Source organism: Manis javanica, chromosome 14, assembly GCF_040802235.1.
Source record: "Manis javanica isolate MJ-LG chromosome 14, MJ_LKY, whole genome shotgun sequence".
In the NCBI taxonomy this organism is placed as follows: Eukaryota; Metazoa; Chordata; class Mammalia; order Pholidota; family Manidae; genus Manis; species Manis javanica.
Window position 1 is genome coordinate 91,351,881 of NC_133169.1, and position 22,890 is coordinate 91,374,770.

Here is a 22,890-nt window from a genome sequence, read left to right on the forward strand (position 1 = left end):
ATATCTATGTAACATACTTATCTATGCTAGTATATATACAAGAATGGTATCTTTTAAGAGAATTATCTTCTGTGATTAAAATTGATTTTTGTAAAGCTCAAAAAAGCACGCCCCTCCGGAAGCAGTGCGCGCAGGCCTCTTTAGCTGCAGCATGTCTGGGCCAGACCTTCAGAGCGATGTTCAAGTTGTTTGACTCACCCACATTGTTTCTCTGACAAACATTTCACATGCTGTTGAATTCCATCTCTCTCTGCTTCAGCCTCCCCATCAACACGGTAAGAGTAATGATGGAACTAGTAATGGGGCCTTGCCAGGAGAGCGGCTGAAATAACAAATTATTTTATCACACATTGAAAATGTATTTCACAAACTTAAAAAAAAAACTTCTATGTGAGTGCATAATAAGAACTTCGCATTTCCACAGCACGTGCAGTCATGTCCAAGTACTCAGACAACTCAGTTGACGACAAGATTGTCGCCACCCATATCATCTCCTGGCCTCACCCAGGAAAAAAAATGTGGGATTTGCAAGAACCACATGGGAATTCACTACAAGTGCTTTTGATCTGGTTTGAAGTTTTGGTTTTTTGGTTTTTCATTTCTCATTGTTTTCTTTTGAGAGGTGGGGACGGGAGAAGAACTGGTGATTAATTTGTTTTGACTTGAAGAGATGGAGGCAAAACCCAAAAGACAGTTACACCCAGTGCGGCACACAGCACGCTTTTCAGTGGGAACAAGATCACAATGAGGTGACAACTTGCTCTTTGGAATGAAAAATATTATACTTTCTGTGTATAAACAGAGACATAATGTAGTATATAGACAGATAATCATATATCTGTGATATTGTAATTTCACGGGCTGGGGACAATTAGGAAAACCAGTGTCTAAAAGGGCTCCTTGGGGTGGAGCCACACTGGCCTCAGGGGTGCCTGTCAGAAACAGGGAGCCCACGCAGAGCCACACTTGCCCCAGGGAATATCCTGATCTCTGCCCACTTCTGAGGATCCCTAGGTCAGACCTGAGTGACCTGCAGTCCTCAGCTGTTTGCCATTCCCCCCGGGTCGCAGAAATGTGTATGAGCCTTCCAGGTGTCAGACTCTCGCAGATCTCTCTCTCTCTCTGTTTCCTTGCTCTCTTTTTTGAATGTGCCTGCTTACCTGGAGGCCCGTTAAAATACATATTTGGCATCCAGCACACGACTTGTTCATGGCACTGTTCAACACTTCCAACCCATCTTCTGCTGCCCGTCGGGGTCAGCCCGTCCCCCAGCATATGAGATCCAGGCAGACAGAGGGAGACTATGGCAGCGTCAGGTGACAGTGAGAGCTCCCAGACCGAGTGCCACCAAATAGTCCGTTTGCTGGTGTCACTGGCTGAAGAATGTAGGACACACCACTCTCACACTTCTATACACAAACTTGAGAAAAACACACAGTAATGGTACAGCCCATTGTGTCTTGGACAAAGCTATCTCAAAAACAAACTTCTAAGCACTTCCTAAAAAATCTAAACACAGAATTACCATATAATCCAGCAAAAGAACTGAAAGCAGAGACTTAAACACACGTTTACACCCATGTCCGTGGCAGCACTACTCACAGGAGCCAAAAGGTACAAGCAACCCAAGTGTCCATTATTGGACGAATAGCTCAACAGAACGCGGTGCATACATACAATGGAATATTATTCAGCCTTAAAAAGGAAGAAATTCTAGCACATGTTATAACATGGATGAACCTTGGGAGCATCATGCTGAGTGAAATACGCCAGACATGAAAGCACAAGTATTGCATGATTGCACTTACAGGAACTACCCAGAGTAGTCACACCCATGGAGACGAAAAACAGCATGATGGTCGCTAAGGGCTTGGAGGAAAGAGGGATGGGGAGCTAATACCTAAGGGCCACAGAGTTTCTGTTCAGGAAGAGGAGAAAGTTCTGGAGACAGATGGTGGTGATGGCCGCACAGCAAGGAATGTACTTAATGACACTGAACTGTATACTTTAGAAATGGTTAAAATAGGACATTTTACATAATTTGTATCTTATTATTTCATATACTTTTTAATACTCTTCTTTTGGGGGGAAAGGAATCAGGAGACCTTTGCTATAGTTTTACTTCTGCTTCTTGATCAATGATTTTGGCAAGTCAGATAACATCCGGGGAACCCATGCTTCCTCCTCTCTGAGGCTCTGTCGTCCAAACCTGCAGATCATGACATCTGTGGAGCACGGACTCAACTGCACCCCCAAAATTCTGAGTCGGAGAGTCTTGTGTGCAAAGTCCAAATCTGGACCCAACCAGCAGCTCGGGAAGTGAAGGGCTTCTCCACTCTGCAAACCCAGGGCTCCTTACTTTCCACCTGACGGATGACTTTCCTGTCTCATCCTGTGTATGTCACCAACCACATCCTCACCAGCAATTTTTTTTTAATTGAGGTGTAACTGACATACAACCTTATATTAGTCTCAGGTGTACAGCATAATGAGTTGACATCTGCATGTATATGTTGCAAAATAATCACCATGATAAGTCTAGTTAATATCCACCACCATACATAGTTACAGAAAATTTTTTTGTGATATCTTTCAAGATTTACTCTCAGCAGCTTTCAGATACGCAATACAGTGTGATTAACTATAGGCACCATGCTGAACACTACACCCCATGACTTACTTATGACTGGAAGTTTACGCCTTTTGACTGCCTTCCCTCGTTTTCCCCACCCCGACCCTCTGCCTCTGACAACCACCAGTCCATTCCCTTTATCTATCTGGGTTTTTTGGAGGTAAGTGGAGGTTAGACTCCACATATAAGTGAAACCATACAGCATTTGTCTTTCTATCTGACTTATTTCACTTAGCATAATGCCCTCAGTGTTGTCACAAATGGCAAGATTTCCTTCTTTTTTAAGGCTGAATTATATTCCACTGTGTGTGTGTGTGTGTGTGTGTGTGTGTGTGTGTGTGTGTGTGTGTGTGTGTTATACCACATTTTCTTTATCCATTCATCCTTCAGTGGACACTTAGGTGACCTAGTTTTCATATCTCGGCTATTGTAAATAGTGCTGCAGTGAACATGGGGATACATATATCTTTACAAGTTAATGTTTTCATTTTCTTTGGATAAATACCCCAAAGTGGAACTGGTGAATCATAAGGTAGTTCTGTTTTGAATTTTTTGAGGAACCTCTGTACTGCATCAGTTTATGCTCCTACCAACAATGCATGAGGGCTCCCTTTTCTCCACCTCCTTGCTGAAACTTGTTATTTCTTGTCTTTCCCTGCAGGCCACTCTACCAGGTACGAAGCAGTGTCTCGTTGTTGGTTTGGTTTGCATTTCCCTGATTAGTGATGTGGAGCCCCTTTCCTTCTGCCTCCGGGCCACCTGTATGCCTTCTTTAGAAAAGTATCTGTTCAGATCCACTGACCATTTTTAATCAGTCTGGGTGTCTTTGCTGCTTTCTTTTTGTGTGTGGTACAGGATAGTGAGCTAGTTTTCCCAGTGCGACTTACTGAAGAGACTGTCATTTCTCCATTGGGTATTTTTAGCTCTTTGGTCATAAATTAGTTGCCCATGTATGTGTAGTGTCTTCTGGGCTCTCTATCCTGTTTCACTGATCCGTGAGTCTGTTTTTAGGCCAATAGCATACTGTTTTAATTACTATAGCTTTATAATATAGTTTGATTGGACATGTGATGCCTCCAGCTTTGTTTTTTCTCAAGATTGCTTTGGCTATTCAGGGTCTTTTGTGGTTCCATACACATTTTAGGATTATTTGCTCTATTTCTATAAAAAATGCCACTGGAATTTTTTTTTAATGTTATTTTCAAAGCAAATAGCATAACAACAAACCCATAATCTATTAAAAACTTTCTTTTTGTGTATAACATAAAAACATTATGTTGTTACAGTAAAGGTGGTAGAAATGCCAGGGTAAACACACCCTCAAGTTGCATGGCGCTCTGCAAGTAAGGCCAGAAGGAATCTAGACAAGAACAGCGGCTGGCAGCTCTGCACAGAGGGGAGAACACTCTCAAGCCGCTCAAGCCCATTTCAAGTCACAGCCAACATTACGGCCCCCGTTCCTCTGACCGAGGCCATGTTCTCCCATTGCAGCAGGTTCCCTGCTCCTGCACTCCTGCATTCTCACTGGACTTTCCACGTGGCCTGGCCCTGGCTCTATCAAGCACACACATCTCGCCCCACACAAGCAGTGTGAGTGCAGAGCCCATGGAGGGGGGACTGTGAATCATCATCAGCTCACTCTGGAGTCATAGAGGCTTGGGTTCAAATCCAAGGTTCACAACTCACTAGTTCTGTGACCTTGAAAATTTTACTTTGCCACTTGGGACCTCAGTTTATTTGTGGGTAAAATAAGAATAACAGTTCCCATCTCACAGGGCTGTTTAGAAAAGTAGCTGAGGTAGTGCATGCCAGGCACAGGGCTTGGCATCCAGGAAGCTCTTGCATACCTGTAGTTATTTTAATATCCTCAGCACCGATCACAGTGCTGAGCCCTGAACACCAAGTGGGGCCCCAAAAATTTTCAGCTTCAGCAGCTGTTTAGTCATTGTCTGTCATGCTTTGCCCTCTGAGCTAAACATTTGGCAAGTAAAGCCGTAGAAGGCAGTCTCTACTCTTGTGAATTCCATGTTATTCCTCCTTGTGTCTCCAGTATCCCACCAAACGCCTGGCACACAGTTGATACCTGGCACGTAGCTGAACTGAACGTCAGAGTTTAAAATCTAGTGTGCATTCACATGAATTTGAAAAAAAAAATGTATCCATAGAAAGAAAGTATAAACAAGAAGCATGTGAATAGGAATTTTTTAGAACACCTTACCTATGTTTGACCTGTGTTCTTAATTCACTGAAAGCTTTCAGCAAAGCTTTCATCCCGATCTGCGGGAATGCATGAAATTCTCATTCTGTGGACAAACTTAAGTTAGGATCCAAGAAGCGAAGTGACTTGTGCAGGACCACAAAGATAATGAGCTTTAGCAAGTCTTAAGGTCAGAACTGTGTCTCAACTTCCGTTCCAAGAGGAAAGCAGGATCTCAGTAATGTAGGAAAAGCCAGCATTTGGGTCAGAAAGGCCCCAGAATTGCAAGTCACCTGGGAATGGTGAAGGTGGGGGGAGACTTTTTCTGGGGAAAAAAAAATAGATATAAGATCCATCTTTAACTTCAGGGGTAAAGTCCTAAAGTGAAAACTGCCCCCTAAAACAGTCTCACAATGTCTTCCACAGAAGCCATCTATGCCAACTGGGCTGTGGAGGTCTGTCAGAAAGTCAGGCTGATTCCGGAAAACATCACCACTAGGATAAAATGTAATAAAAGACACTTAAGCATGAGTGGATCCTAAAACTGAAAAGCTAACTAATTAAACTAAACCTCTTAAAAAGAAAAAGTCATGTCAAAAAAGGAAAAGCTAGCAGGAAAAATATATTCTGCTGTGCATACTAGGTAAGAATATGGAGGAATCCCTTGGGTTCCTAGTTTTAAAAATTCTAAGTTACTTGATTTCCAGATAATATTCATCAGAAATCAACCGGCTGTGCACTCTGTCTCCCTTCTACTCATTCCTGATAAATGTATGAGGGCTGCCCAAAGTACTACGGGTTAGGGGAACCAGGATTAAAATTAATAATACCCCCTTCTGCCATCAAGAGCAAAGAATCTACTGTGAGACCAGTAACCTTGCCAGAAAGCTTTGGGAATATCTGTCCCATCCCAACACCCCTTCTTCTGGGAAGTGACACCCTGAACCACTTGTGGTAGAGAGGAAGCCCTTATGTACAACCCGATGTCTACCCTCCTGGACATGCCTGACCTGTGGAAGGCTAGTAAGAGTCCCTTCCAGAGAATCTGAAAATGTAAAAAAAATTAGCAGACAATCTCTTTGTTGGCAAGAACTCCACATAACGTGCACTCTGTGGAATGTGGGCTACGGAGGCCCACATCACACTTCAAAGCCTACAGAGCAGAGAAAGCCAGGCTGCAGAGAAAGAGAATGAAACAGATGCCCAGTCTGACAGACAAGACCTGAAGAAGGAATACCGCCTGGGTTCCGGGCAGCTTTCAGACCAGCGAAGATAATTCTGAAACCTGCCTGCCCACCACCCTTGTACCCTTCCTACATAATTGGCCTAAAGTAGTTTCTCTTCATTGCAACCAGAGCGCCAGTAAATGCAGCGGGAGTAAGACCACACACAAGTGCATCGGAAGCACAGCACGGTGCGGAGTCGGCAAACATTCCGCTTCACTCATCTGAACACACCTTGCATAGTGAAGTGTCAAGTAGTAAGACTCGATAACAGATGGAGATTTGAGTCCAGCCTCTACCCTTTCCAAGGTCTCCGACCTTGGGTGAATCTATGTAGCCCACACTTAACATGATGTCTAGCACAAAGCAGGTGCTCAGCATAGATCAGTAAAAGAAAGGAAGGCAGACAAGCAGCCGTCCACATATTAGCAGCGTTATCTCTTCATGACATTTCTCATCAATAAAATGGGACTATAATACCTACTTCATGCATCTCACGGAATCAGAACATACACAACCACTGGATGGTAAAAAGTCATCAACAGATTCAGATTGATGGAAAAGTCAAATGTCCATCAGCGGGACAGACCCACTTGGATTAATCAAACAATATTTATTTGACAAGCAGGGGTTGGCAAACTATAGCCCAGAGACAATATCCAGCCCCCCACTGTGGAGGGTCCATCAGAGAAGAGAGATTTTTACAACTGAACGTTTGTAAGTAATTTGATGGTCAAGAACACTCACTCTCCCAGTTCAGCTAAATCTCATCCTCCCCCAAAAAAATCAGAATTCCATTCTTCTAATCAGTAGACCTGTATTACAAAACATATATATTTAATTATTATTACTATATTTTTAATTTGTCAATAAAAATGTGTGAAAATTTGTTTGCCCCTTGTTATAAAATACCTAAACGTGTCTCTAATTTGCCACTTGGCTCACATAGTCTAACATACTTACTATCTGGCTCTTTACACAAAAAGTTTGCCAATCCTGACCTAAACAATGTACAAGAAATCAACTCAGCAGGGACATAGCAATGAAATTATTTTTCTCATCAGCCCCATTATTTTTAGAGAGCAATTTCACAGAACATGGAGGTTTTTACAAATACATGTTTTGCAATATAGCGCAAAAACCTGCAAACATATCTGTGTGAATGAAGATTACATCAGACCTTCCAGAAGCCCGACTACCCCATTCAAGGCCAGCCGAAGCAGACCGCCCAGTGTGGGTGTGCGCTCTACTGGGCCAGGAACACGTCGTTGACCTCAAAGGTAGTAAATGGTATGGAATACAGCGCAATACCAAGCGTTGGTTCATTACCCTCCGCCTCCCAGACTACCAAGCACAGTCCAGGTTCCTTCTTGAGCCTAATCTGCAAAATGATAACAAAGGTCCATTATCCAGAAAAGCTCTGGGTCACAGCAACAGTTCTTTAGCCCAGCCTTGAAGCCTATTCCACAGAACAAAACAAGGTAACATATACAAAAGTCCTGAGTAAATCCTGGGAGTAAGTGATTACACTCATCGTCACAATTAATAATGATAAAAACTGAAGTATTATAAATAAAATAAAACTAATAAAAATAAAATGGTAATTTAAAACACTTCAGAACACCTGCAGTAAGATAGAAAAATGCATACGGGATGCACCATGCCCTAAAGGAGCTTTGAAAATAATGCTGTGAGGGCAAGAAAATAGGATATATAGATCTCTATATTAGGCAGATAAAAAACAGAATAGCTCTACTTAAAACAGAGTATACCAGACCTTAGAAGGACAAGGTGGCCTCTGAACCACCTTCATGGAAACCTCAGCTCCCGGGCATACAGAGCTTGAAAAACCACAAGAATGGGTGACCTGGAGCTTCAGGTCTCTGTGTCTTCCTTACCCACAATATTGGGACAACCGTAATAGTTACCTCAAAGGTTTACAAGCATTTAACGAGATGATAAATAAAAATTATTTTTACAATGAGTAGCACATGGTAAGTGCTCAATTAAATATTAGCTATTACCTTTTTTATTAAATAGTTGTCATCGTATTGTATATAATGCAAACATAATTATTCATTCTGATTATTTCTCTTAATTAGACTGTAAGTATTCTCTATATTATCACATACTCTTTGTTGGCATATTTTTAATTTAATGGGCCATAAATAGCACTTTGGTTCTACTTTGATTTAGATTTATGTAATAATTAGTGGAGGTAATAATTTTCACATACATTTGTTTATTAACTGTATTTTTTCTTATTATGTCTGTTCATGAGCCTTATTCAATAACCCAGTGGGAATCTCCATGGTTTCTTAAAATTAGTGCTGTTCAAAGTGGAAACAAGATTACCTTCTGGGCACCCTGTCTTAAGAACGTGCTGGCAAAAGTTTCCAAAATGTAGTTGAGAAAGCCGGCCCCGGTGATTGAAATCCTGCCTCTTTGGATGAACTCTGTCCTGCAGAAAACAGAAATATACATCACCGATATCACCCTATGTCGGGATATTTAAACTACAGAGATTCCAACAGCATGTAATCAACACACAATAATCCCTGTAATAATTCAATAATCCCATTACAACGAAAGAATCTGTTAAAAAGAGACTTACAGTTTATATAAGTAATAGTCTTATTCAAACTAAAGAATATTTGTTCCAAGTTGCGAACAGTAAATTTTAAAAGGTCTCACCTTTTACTGTAACTATGAGAAGTGATTTCATAAAAAAACGTTTAACTATGAGAGGTGATGGATGTGTTAACTAACCTTACTGTGGTAATCATTTCACAGTATGTATATATATCAAAGCATTCTGTTGTATACCTTAAACTTATACAATATTATATGTCAATTATACCTTAATAAAACTGGGGGGAAAAAATAGTGCAATATTCTAATTAAAGTAACCATAGAATTAGGATTTCTAGTCATACCTAAAAAAAAGTTCCACAGTAAAACTGTGATAGTCAGGAGTTTTATATTTTACCTTAAAATGTTCCTCTACTTGGCCCACAATAAATAAACTTTACTTATTCTAAGTAAAAAAAAAAAAAAATATATATATATATATATATATACACACACACACACACATAAATACATATATTCATTTATGCTGCAAAATGCCTTTTTTAAATTGACTCTGAGACAATTATCAGCTACATGATCTTGGGTATACTACTTAGAATCTCTTAACTCAGTTTCCTCACTTGTAAAATGTGAATAACCATAGTTATCTTCCTTTTACAACTATTTTGAAAGTAAATATACAAATAACAGGAACAGGAACAGCTCCTAACCCAGAAAGAGCAGTTCATTAAATGTTAGCAACTATTACTAAAGAAAGACCACTACCCCACTACCCTATTTAAAGTTCCATCAACATTAACTACCTCCCTTCATAAGGCAGAGACTGGACAATACTTGAGAGCAGGAAGCCCTCGGCCCTCATCCCCCCACGGAGGTTCTGACTCGACAACAATACATGGACCACACTGCCTTTGGGAGAAATCCAGAAACGAGTTAAGAGGTTTCAGCACCCAGATGAGGGCAGAGTCGAGAAGAACCACACCGACATGGGTGAGGAAGTCTGTTCATTTCCCCGCCACAGCCCCCATCCACCCAGCTCAGTACAGGGTGACTAGGGGACCTCCCAACTTCTGGCTTCTCCCTGGGGAAGGAGAGAGGAGAACATTCAACAAACTTGCCCAATGGATGGGTGCCTGTCTCGCCTGACCCAGAATGCTAAGGAGGAAAGCAGTGCACTTTGGATGCCTAGGGCTGCCGAGGACACAGGGCAGTGTGACAGTGTGTTACAGCACCAGAGAGTCTGTGGTCCCACAGACACAAACCAGGGAGAGCAAGAGATCCCAGGCCCCTGAGAACAGAGGCAGTCCTCTTGCACGGGGACTTAGACACACTAGCCCAGAGATGACGCATCTCCAGAAAAGGTTTGAAAGACACCTGGAGTCCCTAGCCAGGCTGGTGGGTAAAGGTCTCCCCTGCACAAAGCCAGTCCCTACAGACTGGAAGAGGTGGCTGTTTGTTCACATGCTTGATCTCAACAAAAGATCACAAAGAATTCAAAGAAACAAGAAAACATGGCCCAAAGGTACAAAACAAATCTCTAGAAACCAGCACTAGAGAAATGGGGATCTGTGAACTACCTGACGAATGATTCAAAACAACCATCTTAAAAATGCTCAGTGAGGTACAAAGAGTATACTGACAGGCAAGTAAACAAAATCCAGAAGAGGATGCATGAGCAAAATGAAAATATCAGCAAGGAGATAGAAACTATTTTTAAAAATTCAGGAGCTGAAGAACACAATAATTGAATTGAAAAATTCACCAGAGTGATTCAACCCCAGATTTGAATATATATAAGAAAGAATCAGCAAATCTGAAAACAAGTCATTTAAAATTTTGCATCAAGAGGAGCAAAAAGGAAGAAAAGACTGGAGAAAGGTGAGAAAGAGAGCCCAGGGGGCTTATGGGACATCACTGAGTGGCTCAATGCGCACACCAAGGGAGTGCTGGAGGTAAAAGAGAAAGGGAAAGGGTCAGAAAGCCTATGTGAAGAAATGATGGTGGGTGACTTTTCAAATTTGAGAAAGGAAATGGCCGTCCAAATTCAAGAAGCTCAATGAATACCACACAGGACAAACCTGAAGAGACCCACATCAAGACACTTTAGAATCAAACTGCTGAGTCACAGACAAAGAGAGAATTTTGAAAGCAGCGAGAAAAGAGCCATTTGTCACATACACAGGAGCTCCCATAAGGTTTCCAGTGATTTCTCAAGAGAAACCTAGTAAGCCAGAAGGAATTGGGGTGATGCACCCCAAGTGATGAAGGAAAAAACTACAAACCAAGAATACCATACTGGCAACACTATCCTTCAAAAATGAAGGCAAAATTAAGACTTCTCCAGATAAACAGAAGATGAGGGAGTCCCTCACCGTAAGAGATTTGGATGACACTTAACCCTGCCTTGCTCAGCCATTTGTTCAGCACACACTGACCGGGCGGTTGCTATATGCCAAGCCCCTCACTAGGTGCTAGAGGCACCCAGGCAAGGAGCCGGCCTTTGTCCCACAGGATCTCCCTGACTAGTGGGACAGACAAATAGACAAGTGGGTGTCACACCAGCAAATGGAAGCAAAGCATTCCACCCGAGGAAAACCACAAGACCAGGCAAGAACTCACAAAGGGACTGAAAATATCTGAGGAGCTGCAAGTTGTCTGAAAATATGCAATACTTAGTAAGGGACTAGATAAATTCTTCCCTTAGGAATGACTGGACCATAAGGCGGGCATGGAAGATGCTAGAAGGTGAGGTTAGAGGGACAAATGAAGACCAGGTCGCAAATGGTCTTCTTAGGCTGGGGAGTTCAGACTTTATCCTGAAGACAAGAACTTCTCCTCTGAGGCCACCAAGTAACAGGCACAGAGTAACAATCACACATGCACCACTGACTACATGGGTTATTGCCACTCCTTAATGCTTTTAGATGAGGTCCTTCCTCCGTTTTCAGCACAGTGCCTACACTCAATAAGTTCCATGAGCATTGGTTAAATGAATATTAATTTTTACAGTAAAAAATTTTCAACAAAGTCTACTTTTTTTATATCTCTGTGGAAAGGAGAGGAAAGCCACATCTTCTGAATGTGTATGAGCGTGTGTGTGTGCATGTATATTTGAGCACATTCTCTGACACAAACAAAGATAGCCTGAGAAAATGATGGATCCAAAAAGCTGTGATTTTGATAAGGTAGTTATCATTACCTCTTAATTTGACCTTCTCTCTAATCCTCTAATAGCAACAGCCTCTACATTTAGATTGTGCACACAATAAAAGAATGCCTTCAGAATGCTTCTCTCTCTCTCACACACACACACACACACACACACACACAGTTATCCTAGTCAATCAGACATAATAGTCTAGGCAAACAGTCCAAGCAAAGCTGCTTCCACCTCTTAGATTTAAGCCTATTGAAAATGATTTGCTCATGTAAACCTTTATCATCGTGACACTAATCTTCCCTGTCTTTACTCCAGATTAGTCAGAGTAGAATTTTACAGTGATTTTAATATTTAAAAATGAAAAGTTGAGCAGTCTTAAACTCTTGGGAGAAATAAACTCTTCAGTCCTCAAGGCAAGTGTAGGTGAGGGATTAATAAAAGTCTCTCTTACATCGTATTCTAACCAATATTTTTTTCTACACTTTCAGGAGAACTAAGTACTCAGAAAAGCACTCTCAGAATTTGCCCGCATAGTAGAGAGTAACAGGGCAGTAAAACAGGGTCATACCCTTGCCATCAACGAGATGGGAGTTTACCCTATTACATTTTAAGACTGCCAGAGAAGAAAATGTGGCACTTTTCTTCAATAACTCATTGACAAAGCACATCAGACATTTCCTTCTTATCACACACAGCTAACCTAAATCCCACACGATAGGTAAGTCTTCATTTAAGTTCCTATACAAAACACAGCAGGCTATACAACAATACACGGTTTAATTTCAGCTTCTTAAAAAAAGAAAAAAAATATGGATGGATGGACAGATGGATAGAGCTGAAATATGACCATAATCTTTGGGCATTAGAATTATAGGTGTTATTTATTTATTTTGTTCTTTTTACTAATTTTCTGTAATAAACATGTATATTACTTGGTAGTCACCAAAAATATCAATAATGCCCTGAGTATCATTTTTATATAAATGAAAAGCTACTCTTCAAAAGACTCTGTACCACCAAGATCCACTGATTTTTAGCAGAGGTACATGCAGTCTTCTGATTTGTCATTCATTTAAAGTCTCATTGAATGACCTCTTGACCTTCCTTTTCCCACACTATGCAACCTCAGTTTCGTATACATTTTGTTCTAAGGCTTTCTCCCGCCCTCAAGCTTGAAGTGTTTGCTGTTTCACTCAAGAGACATAAAGATGATTCAAGTGTTCCTGTACCTATCTATTATCTCTATTAAGCCTAAAGGAAGGACTGCATCATATTTATGTTATATACTCAGGCTGGGTTATACTTACTCTTCAAAAATCTATATACCAACAGTGTATATTATGTATCAGGCACTGTGTTATCTTCTTAGGTTATTACTCTTAAAATTTTTTTCTTCTGTACATGAGGAAACTGTGGCAAAAAAAGTTAAATAACTTGCCCAAGGTCATATAGTTCGGTGCATGTAAGTTCATTATCTACTGCCTCAAAACCCTATCTCAGTTAATGACACAACCATTTTCCTAATGAGATTAGAAATCTGAGCAACACGTCATATGGTTCCCTTTCTAATGAACCCAAACATCTGATCAGTCACCACATTGTGCCACTGCAGTTCTGACATCCCTAAACAGTCCATGTCATTCTTTTCCCTGGGTGCTGTGACCACCTGGGCTCAGCACAGTAATTTCTCTCCAGGACCACCCCAGCCACCGCCCAGTGGGGCCCTTGTCTCTGGCTCGGATTCCCTATAACCCACACCGACTAAAGGGCAACTCCCTAAGCACACACTGCTCCTGTCACCGACCTCTCACTGAGGCACAGAGAATAAACCCTGCGCACTCAGTTGAGACTCATCCTTACTGTTGTATGTAGCTGCTGTTTCTGCCTCTTCATTGCTGCGTAGTGTTCCACTGTTTAAAAATACTCCAAACCATTTATCCAGCCTACTGAAGGCAGACATTTAATAGGGACCCATTAGGGGATATTATCAACAGTGCTATAAAGGAAATATTTATAATATATCCAGGTACACATGTGTATGAGTGTCTCTACAGTACCTATCAGCTGAGTATCTGGGTCATAGGACATGATAACAGATGATGCCAAATGACTGGCACATGGTAGGAAATCAAAAATGCACTAGGAACAAAAAGATGGAGAGAAGGACGGAGGGTGGGGAAGAGGTAGGGAAGAAACAAAAGCAGGGGATACATTTACAGTCCATCTCCATACTTTTGTCAAGGAAATTGAACCGATCATCTCAGGAGTTCCACCTGCTAAAGTCAGTAGGGGGCAGCTTTCACCGGGCAGAGAGAGAAAACACCATAATATCTGGAAAATTATGTTAAAACAGGAGGCCTACTCATTCATGCAGTGCCTGTATCTGAGTCACACCTGTTGCTCTGTCCATAAAAAGGCACAATTCAACAAAGAACAACAGTAGGTTCATGACAGAGAAAGCACACCTCAAACCCAGGAAGGCTTTGTAAAAGTGAACAGCAGTTCATAAACTCAGTCTCCCGATTCTAGGTCATTTAAAAATTTGTTTCCTTCTGGACTTGGGAAAATAAAAAAGTTGGAGGAAACATGAATCAGGAATTAATCCCCAGAGCATGCAGCCACCAGCTCTGAATCCTCAAAACAGCAATTTCCAGGAAAGCAAAAGCTCTTAATGAGATCCTATACCTGAATTATTGACTGGTTAGGTATGGCAAATCTTGCCTAACTGCTTTCATGACGGGAATTTAATTAAAGCATCTTTGAGGGGAAAAAAGAGGCACAGACACCGTTGCTGTGATGGTATCTCAGTGCCCGTCATGATGCTGTCACTATTCTCCCGTGACCACATGAAGGGCTGTCCCAAGGGAAAGCGGGGTGTGCAGGTCAGACCGCCCACCCCCGCCCTGCCAGCCTTCCCGGGTCTGAACCCCAGGTTCTTCCCCAGCCGCTTAAACAGCCACGCTCCCCCAGAGAGCCAACTCAACTTACAGAGTGGTCAGTTTTCCGCCTCAAACACACACACACACACACACACACACACACATAGGATATGGATCAAGGGTCTGGTTCCTGGAGTCAGATTACTTGGATTCATGTCTCCTCTCTAACAGAGGGAGACCCACTTGCAGGCAAGTTCCTGAAGCTCTCTGCGAAGCTCAGGCTCCTCTGTAAAATGGGGTTGATAATATTTGACAGGCTGTTCCAAGGACAAATAAGGTAAAATGTGTAAAGCGCTCAGTGAATGGGTACACGTTCAGTGAATGTTCGTTAATAACACTAACACTAGTAAATAATAATGCCTAACTATTACCACTACCGTTATCATTCACATTTTCAGAAAGAGAAGCACTATGTCTAAGAATTTAAATGCCCACAGTACAAATCCAACTCTGGTAAACTCCCAAACCTTTATTCTTCACTGACTTCTAGACGGCACTCGGTCACCGCGCACCATGTGGCAGCGCGCCCCTCCCTCCCCACCCGGGCCCCTCCCGCCTTCCCAGCCCGCTCTCCACCCTATTACGGGTGACACACTCACACTCCGCACACTAGCCGTAGGAGACGAGCACGCTGCCGGCCTCTCCAGTCTCTGCTCCTAGTGGCCTCTCCCTCTGAGCTGCTGTCTTTGAACCCATCCCACGAACAGGTCATTAACAACAACCCTAAATTATTAACAGTGGGCAGGAGCAATCAAAGAGTGGCTTCTCAGGAGGCTGGCAGCCTAGTGTGGGTACACATTATAGGGCAGAGTGACTCCATCTCTTAAAAGATAGTACTTAAGAACTTATAATCAATAATGACAGATCACACTTTTTAATAGCCTGTTGTGGCAGAGCATTATGCTAAGTCCTTTACACACAGTGCAATTAATTCTCCTAACGATCTCATGAGGTAGGTAATGTTAGTACCACCTCTTCTACAGATGAAAAAAGTGAGGTTCAAAGAGACCAATTTGCGTAGGTCACACAGAACTAAGTGATAGGGCGACCATTTGAAGCCACAAAGTTAACCTCAGATCCCATGTCCCCTCCCACAGTCCTACTACCTAGAAAAGTGTCCAATCAGTGCAAGCTTACTGGCATTCTGAGTGGTGGGCAAAGTTTCAAAACATACAACAGTTGTGATCTGGCCCAACTGGAGGCGTGACTTAGGTGATCCGGCCCACTGGTGCACACATCTGCTTCAGGGCTGGCTTCAAGGACATGCGATCCATGGAATACAACGGGGCTCCACTACCAAAGCCCTGGGCCCTGCAAATCACATAGCTGAGCCTGATCCCATTTCAGATGTCGGTCTGTATCACACTGCCAACTGCCAAGCTTCTGCGGAGGTTTCTGAGATGCTTAGGAATGTATGCTTCCATTTAGCAATACCTAATAAAAGCCCCAAATACATGCAAACCCCGGGACCCATGCATCTACTCTTACAATGTATCCTAAGCAAATAATCTTAGTTGGGGGCTTAGACCAGCCTGTGAGGATATTCAGAACATCATTACTTATCAGATCAAATAGTGGGAAATAATGCAAATGCCCAATAATTATGACACTTAATGAAACACACTAGGATAATTTCACCTAATGAATACATTTGAACAGCCATACGCAATCGTATTTTAAATGGTACATCTAATTAGAAAAGAAGTCAGGAATGTAATGTTAATGTTAAAATTAGAACACCATGTACAGTATGATTCCATGTTTGTAAAAATGTTTATTCTGCAGAATGAGTAAATAAACGGCAGCCACTGCAGGATGATCCTTCAATGAAATGTTTCACAGCATGAGAAAGGAACAAACTAGTGACACACACACAAGACGACAAGCCCAGATTATTGGGCGAAAGAAAACTGATAAAACAGAGAGAGTCCCTTCCATGTGCAGATCAATAAAAGGCAAAACTAATCTACAGGGACGGAGGTCAGAACATTGCTTTCCTCTGCAGCCACTGACTAGAAAGAGCACATAGCTGAAGAAGGCATGGATATATTCTATTTTCTTATACATATTTTATAACTGTTTGACAATGAATATACAATACTTGTGAATAAAAAAGGAAGGAACTGTTTTTAAATATGATAATAAAGAATACTTGAAGTAAGACTCATCAAAACTAGATTTATTGAGTTCTGGAAGATTCTCCTATCTTCAAACAAGGGACGGATAAGTCATCCCAGAACAGAGGAGAGAGTCAAACAGAACAAGTCAGGAATTACCAGCTAAATTCGTCTCCATGTTACAACCCTCCTGAGGTCACGCACATATGAAGGGGAGCTGTGTGCACCTCCAGCAGGGAAAATGGCTCAAAATGTGGCTGCCAATGCAAACCAGGAAACTGAACTAAGCTTGTCAATTTTATTCTCCATCTCTTTGCTTAGTTACCAGTATCATCTTGACTAGAAAGATGACAATCAAGCCCCCAAGTTGAGTCAATTCTCGACCTAATGGAGGAGGCAGATCTTTAGACCAAGTAGATTATCACCAAGTTCCTTTCTATTGTCTCAAGACCTGTAAGCTGTTCTGCAGGGTATCAATATGTGGTTGATAAAATATGATAACTTTTAATACCCAAACTTTGTATTTACTACAGCTAAGAAGCTAACAAAAAAAGGGAAAGAAAAGGAAGGAAGGAGGAAAGGAAGAAAATTTAACTTGAATCTCTCCTCCATAAGAGCAGAGAGTGCAACACAACCGTAACACTCATCAGACTCACCGAGGTCTCCCTCCTTCCTTCCTTACTTCCACTGACAATTCCTCTCGCATAAATTCAGGAGGGCCCTCATCTGAATTTTGTTAAACTTTTCAGGAAGGTGTTTCCGCTGCTAAGTGTTTACTGTTTCTTGGAGAGCCAGGTTATAAATTGTTCATGCTTTATAAGATCAACAGGAACTTTGTAAAAAATGGAGTTGCAAAGGGTGCCAGCCATCTGTTTGCTGACCACTGGGGCCACAGGGTACTGACCCGTTATGGGGCGCTCTCAAATCCTTCTGACCAGTTATGGGGCGCTCCCAAAGCCATCTGACCAGTTATGCGGTGCTCCCAAAGCCATCTGACCAGTTATGGGGCGCTCCCAAAGTCATCTGACCAGTTATGGGGCGCTCCCAAAGCCATCTGACCAGTTATGCGGTGCTCCCAAAGCCATCTGACCAGTTATGCGGTGCTCCCAAAGCCATCTGACCAGTTATGGGGTGCTCCCAAAGCCATCTGCTCAATAGATTCACCTGGAGAACTTTAAAAAAGTGACTCCCGGGAGCCACCCCAGGCCTACAGGACTAGAGTCAGCACAGTGAATGTCCATGTTTAACCGTCCCCCTGAATCCTGCACTAATACACAGCTCAAAAACAAAGGGCAAAGGAGAATGTAAAAAACAACTCATAGGCCTCACTAAAATGTTCCAGAAGCTGCTCCTTTTAAATGGCACAGAATGCTCTCTTGGCTGAACATGACCGTTTCCAGTTCAATCATCACCACCAATTTCAATAAAACAGCTCAGTCTGCTTCTCATTGGCACCTGTAAGGAGCCACCCCTTTGAAAATGGCATCTACGCACCATTATTTCCAACAGCTTTCATTTATCTAGCGCCTTATAGAGCATTCCCGTTATCTTCTTAAATCTTCATGTCCCTCTGTGAGGGAGTTCAGGACTTCGTCCTTTTTTCCCAGAACCAAACCATTTGTAAGTGACCAAGTCACAAAGACCGGAAGACAGGCCTCTGTATTACTGGTTCAAGATTTCCTCTACATTGAACTTCCTACCAAATTCCATCAAATTTGTACGTGCCCCTCCTGGCCCTTTCATCCCGTCTCACTTCCCTCCCCTTGTCCCCATTTCAGTCAGCAAGCGGCATCAGCTGACATGCACTCAGCAAGTGGACGCAGAGCATCGTGGGCAAGCCACACGCTGTGCCAGCATGAGGGGTCCATCAGGATGGGCACACGGCGAGGACCCTGGCTGCACAAACACAAACACAAAAGGCACACGAGTGTCTCTGGAAGGGCAGTCTTCCTGAGCCAAAAATGAGCTTCCTGCCCAGATGTCATATTTGCACAAAAGAGGCCTTGTTGCTCTTTTTTTTTCTGTAATTGGCAGTGCATTCTGCTAATTGTTTGATCACCCACTGGTGCCCTGAAAATCAAGGTCAATATGAGCGCAGGGAGGCATGGTTCGGGCTGGACACAGTAGTATTTATTCAGGCTATTAGATAATTACACCCTCAAGCCCTTTAATGTCAGGACAGGGCTTAGAAATAATGCCTAAGTAAAGTTAACAAAGCCAGAATATTTTAATATTTCAGTGAAAGCAAGTCTGGAGGTCAACTAAAAAGGCCAGTGCCAAACACATGGAAGTCACCAAACTGTCATATTTGCTACTGGGGGAAAAAAAGACTGCAGGACAGGGAAAAAATGGATACATGAGGGAAAAATCACTAACAGCCCCGCAAAACATGCAAATTACACTATTTGTGATTCATCAGATAAATACTCAAGACTGGGGATGTTTTCATCCAAAAATTTAATAATAAAAAATTCAAAATGTTATCTACCTTATTTAGTAGAATGAAGAATATTCATGTGCAAGACTTCAGTAATAATGAAAATGTATTGAACTAAGAAAAGTGGCTCATCCCATTAATTTCATCTGTGTGTAAAGTTTGATTTTGGCTTTTTGTTTCCTTTATTACTTCCCAGGAGAAATTTCCTTGGTATTTTATAAATGTTGAATCAACATATCTGATGTTATTAACACACACTCTACTAGGTTAAACATTTTTAAATTTCAGAAATAAGGTCTATAAGCATCAATGGATGAGCAAAAGTTCTCAGACATGGAAAGGTGATGGTAGCAGCCACTGCGATGCTCAGCTCTGAGTATGGGGGGTGGTCTTGTTTCCCCAAAGCGAAGGCAACTGCGACACCATGACCAGTGAGTCCCTGCTGACGGGAACAACTGTCACCTTGCTTCAAGGTCACAGGGTTTTTACTTCCACAAAAACCCATACATTTATTTACGGTGAAAGAGCAAAGCCGGTGAAAATACTTTTATAAGATGATTATCCTTTAGAATAATTTGGCTACCTTCCTTTCTTTTACTGATAGATACCGAGCCCCTGCTTTGTGCCAGACATCATGTTAAGTGTGGGCTACAGAGATTCACTCAAGGTCAGAGACCCTGCGAAGGGCGGAGGCTGGACTCAAGTCGCCATCTGTTACCAAGTCTTACTCCTCGACCCTTTATGGTGCAAGATGTGTTCAGATGAATGAAACAGAATGTCTGCCTACCATTATTAAAGTCGAATCAAACGCATATCAATTGTATTTCCCAATAGTACGATAAATATCTATTATAAGGAAAAGAACCAGAAACTAACAAATAAATGTACTTTAAAGAATAGAAACAAACACAAAATCGTAAGAAAGTAGTAAGTTTACCATAAAATGTAAAGTTTCAGAGGGCAGAAACCGTGGTTTTTCTCTTCCTTCTGAAAAAAATGTAAAATAATATACTCCGTTGTCCGCTTCCAAGAGTGAATGCGCGTGTCCCGCCCAAGGTGATAAAGTGCATTCTCCCAGAGCTGCCCTTTCATTTATTTTGGATTAAGAGTCACTTTCCTATTTTCTGCATTGGCCCGACTGTCCCAAGGCAAAGCAGGCACCGCCCAGCATCTCCCACTCCGCAGGCTCAGGGCGGTCCTCGGAGGGCCCCGTGCAGCCCCCCTGGGCCCGCAGAGCCCTGCTCACAGCAGGAACCCAGACGAGGCCCCAGAAACGGGGGAAATCAGCCCACGTCAAACACTCGCACCGACCCCTGGACGCCTCTCTCTCCAGGGCTCCCATCTCACTCTGGAACTGAAACAGAAGGGTTCCTACTCCCCTGACTCTTCGGTTGAGGGGCTCCTGTCCCCAGAGCTGGGGCGCTGGTGTGCAAAATCACACGGCGGAGCATCCGCCTGCAGCACAACGGCAGATCATTATCAAAGCCTGCTATGTTAGAATAACACACAGTAAGGATTCGATTCAAGTCACGTGAATTTGCAAGATGATGACGGTTACAATAAAGGTAACAATACGAAACACCCACATTTACTGCCCTCTGCGGGCAGGTGCTATTCTAGGCTCTCTACACGGACGACTCTCCCAACAACCTCTGGGGCGGCGATATCATCCCCAGGACACAGCTCAGGAAACGCAGGCTCAGAGAGCGGTGCAAGGGCGTTGTCGCTGCAGAGGTGGGGTTCTGACCCTAGAGTCTGGCCAGTCCCTGTGGCACAGGACATGAGAGAGCTCGCACAGGCCCGGGACAGCCCGCTGGCTGTGTGAATAAAGGAGATCCATAGACGGTCGGACAAATGAGCCACATGGGGAAAGAGAGAGACTGAGGCTGCCTTAGCTCCTGTTGGCTTCCTGGTTCCGGGCTCCTGCCTGTTGAGCGGTCCATCTCTGGAACACAGACATCCTGAGAAGCTTCTGCTACGTCCAAATCACGGTGGGGAGGAACAGAGGTGCGCGGTGCCCCCTTTCTCCTATGCCCCGACTATTTTTGTTCAGGGGCCCACCACTCCCCCATGCAGCCCATGTGTTTCAGGGGGAGCTGACCCCACCCCCAGCTCTAGGACCAGGGGCAGGTCCTGACTGGTCAGGGCCAGTCAGCCCATATCAGCCCTCTGATCACTCCTACTGGTCCAGGTGGGAGCAGTTGACCTAAGTTAACTCAGACAGGACAGGACGAAGATCTTGTCCCCCCATGTGTGGGACACAGTTTCTGCTGCTCTCACAGGTCTCTCCCCTCACTAAATGGACAAAGAGGTACACTGACTCCAGCGGCTACAGGCAGCCATGAGGGAGCCCAGCTTGAAGGAATACTGGGTACACAGGGACAGGCGGTGCCGGGAGCGCAGCCACTGTGGACCCCACAGCCTGCTGGGCCAGAGACAGTCCAGGTCCTCGCCGACCAGAGGGCAGGGTCACACCAACGACCTGGGTTCTAGAGGCAAACTGCCTGTGCCGGGATCCGCCTCTGACACTCACCGGCCATCTCACCTTGTACAAGTTACTCCTCTAAGCCTTCGTTTGGAAAATGGGGTTAACAGAAGTTCCAGCCTCACAAGGCTGCTGTGAGGATTAAATGAATTTACACACACACACACACACCAAACACTTAAAACAGTGCCTGGCACACAGCAAACACACATAAGTGATGTCTGGTACCATCTGAGTCAGGGCTTCTGTCACCTGCAGAGACGGCAGCAGGAAGCTAAAACTGGGTCTACGAAGAGACACAGAGCAAGGCTGTCGTCAGATGCTACAGGAAGCCCACCCCAAGCCCTTCTGAACTGACCACAGGCCACGCAGAGGGACAGAATGACATCTGGTTTCCCGTCGCACACCCACACCTGCTAACCAACACACAGCTTGAAGGTCTACTTTAGACTCAGCGGCCAAGACAGCTTTTTCTTTGCAAAAAAGAAACCTGTCCGTATTTCCTCTTGTGGGTGCAGTGGAAGGCCACTACCCTCACACTCCCTGGCAAAGGAAGGAAATGAAAGTAATAACGGTGTCTTTCTTTGATGGCACCTCAAGATTACCCACTCATGTAGAATGCCTGCCTGAAACACTTTGTAAATCCATGTCAAGAGCTAAGAAAACGTAAGTTTCCTAGAATCTGGATCATGGCTCTCATTACATCATCCCCTGCTCAGGAACCTTCACGCGGCTGCCGGACCAACCCGTTCCCATAACCTGAGGTCCAAAGCAGTCTACAATTTGCGATAAATCCACCCTTTATAAACGTCACATTCCTACCTCACCACTTGGCTGAAGGTGGAGTCCGTGGTTCCTGCATTCACATCTCGGGCTCGGCAACTTACTGACTATATCACTTTGGGTGAGTGATTTAACCTGAGCTTCAGACACTGCAGGTGAAGAATCCAGCTTTGACCTTGACATAAAAATGTCAATAAACACTGGCCTGCTGTGTCAATCTAGAAGAGAGTGTTTTGGAAAGGACAAGCACATAACAAACCAAAGAAAGAAAAAAAAGTGTAATTGGTCAAACCTTTCTATAGTGGAGCCTGGGAATATGTATCAA

General features: G+C 43.2%; 1 protein-coding gene across 10 annotated transcripts in view; it reads right to left on the reverse strand.

Moving 5' to 3' along the window:
- PRELID2 (PRELI domain containing 2) overlaps nt 1-22,890 on the reverse strand; it is a 247,372-nt gene that overhangs the window by 205,778 nt on the left and 18,704 nt on the right. For 8 of the 10 annotated variants that reach the window (XR_012125196.1, XR_012125199.1, XR_012125201.1 and 5 more), the window contains exon 5: nt 8,408-8,513. Coding sequence is in view for 5 of the 10 variants with exons in the window: in XM_073221910.1 (XP_073078011.1) it covers nt 8,408-8,513 (106 nt within the window). In the remaining 5 variants the exon portion in view is untranslated. Of the gene's footprint in view, nt 1-198; nt 323-1,369; nt 7,434-8,407; nt 8,514-22,890 lie in introns of those variants that run through there. The other 2 variants (XR_012125197.1, XM_037016468.2) reach the window with 2 other exon arrangements.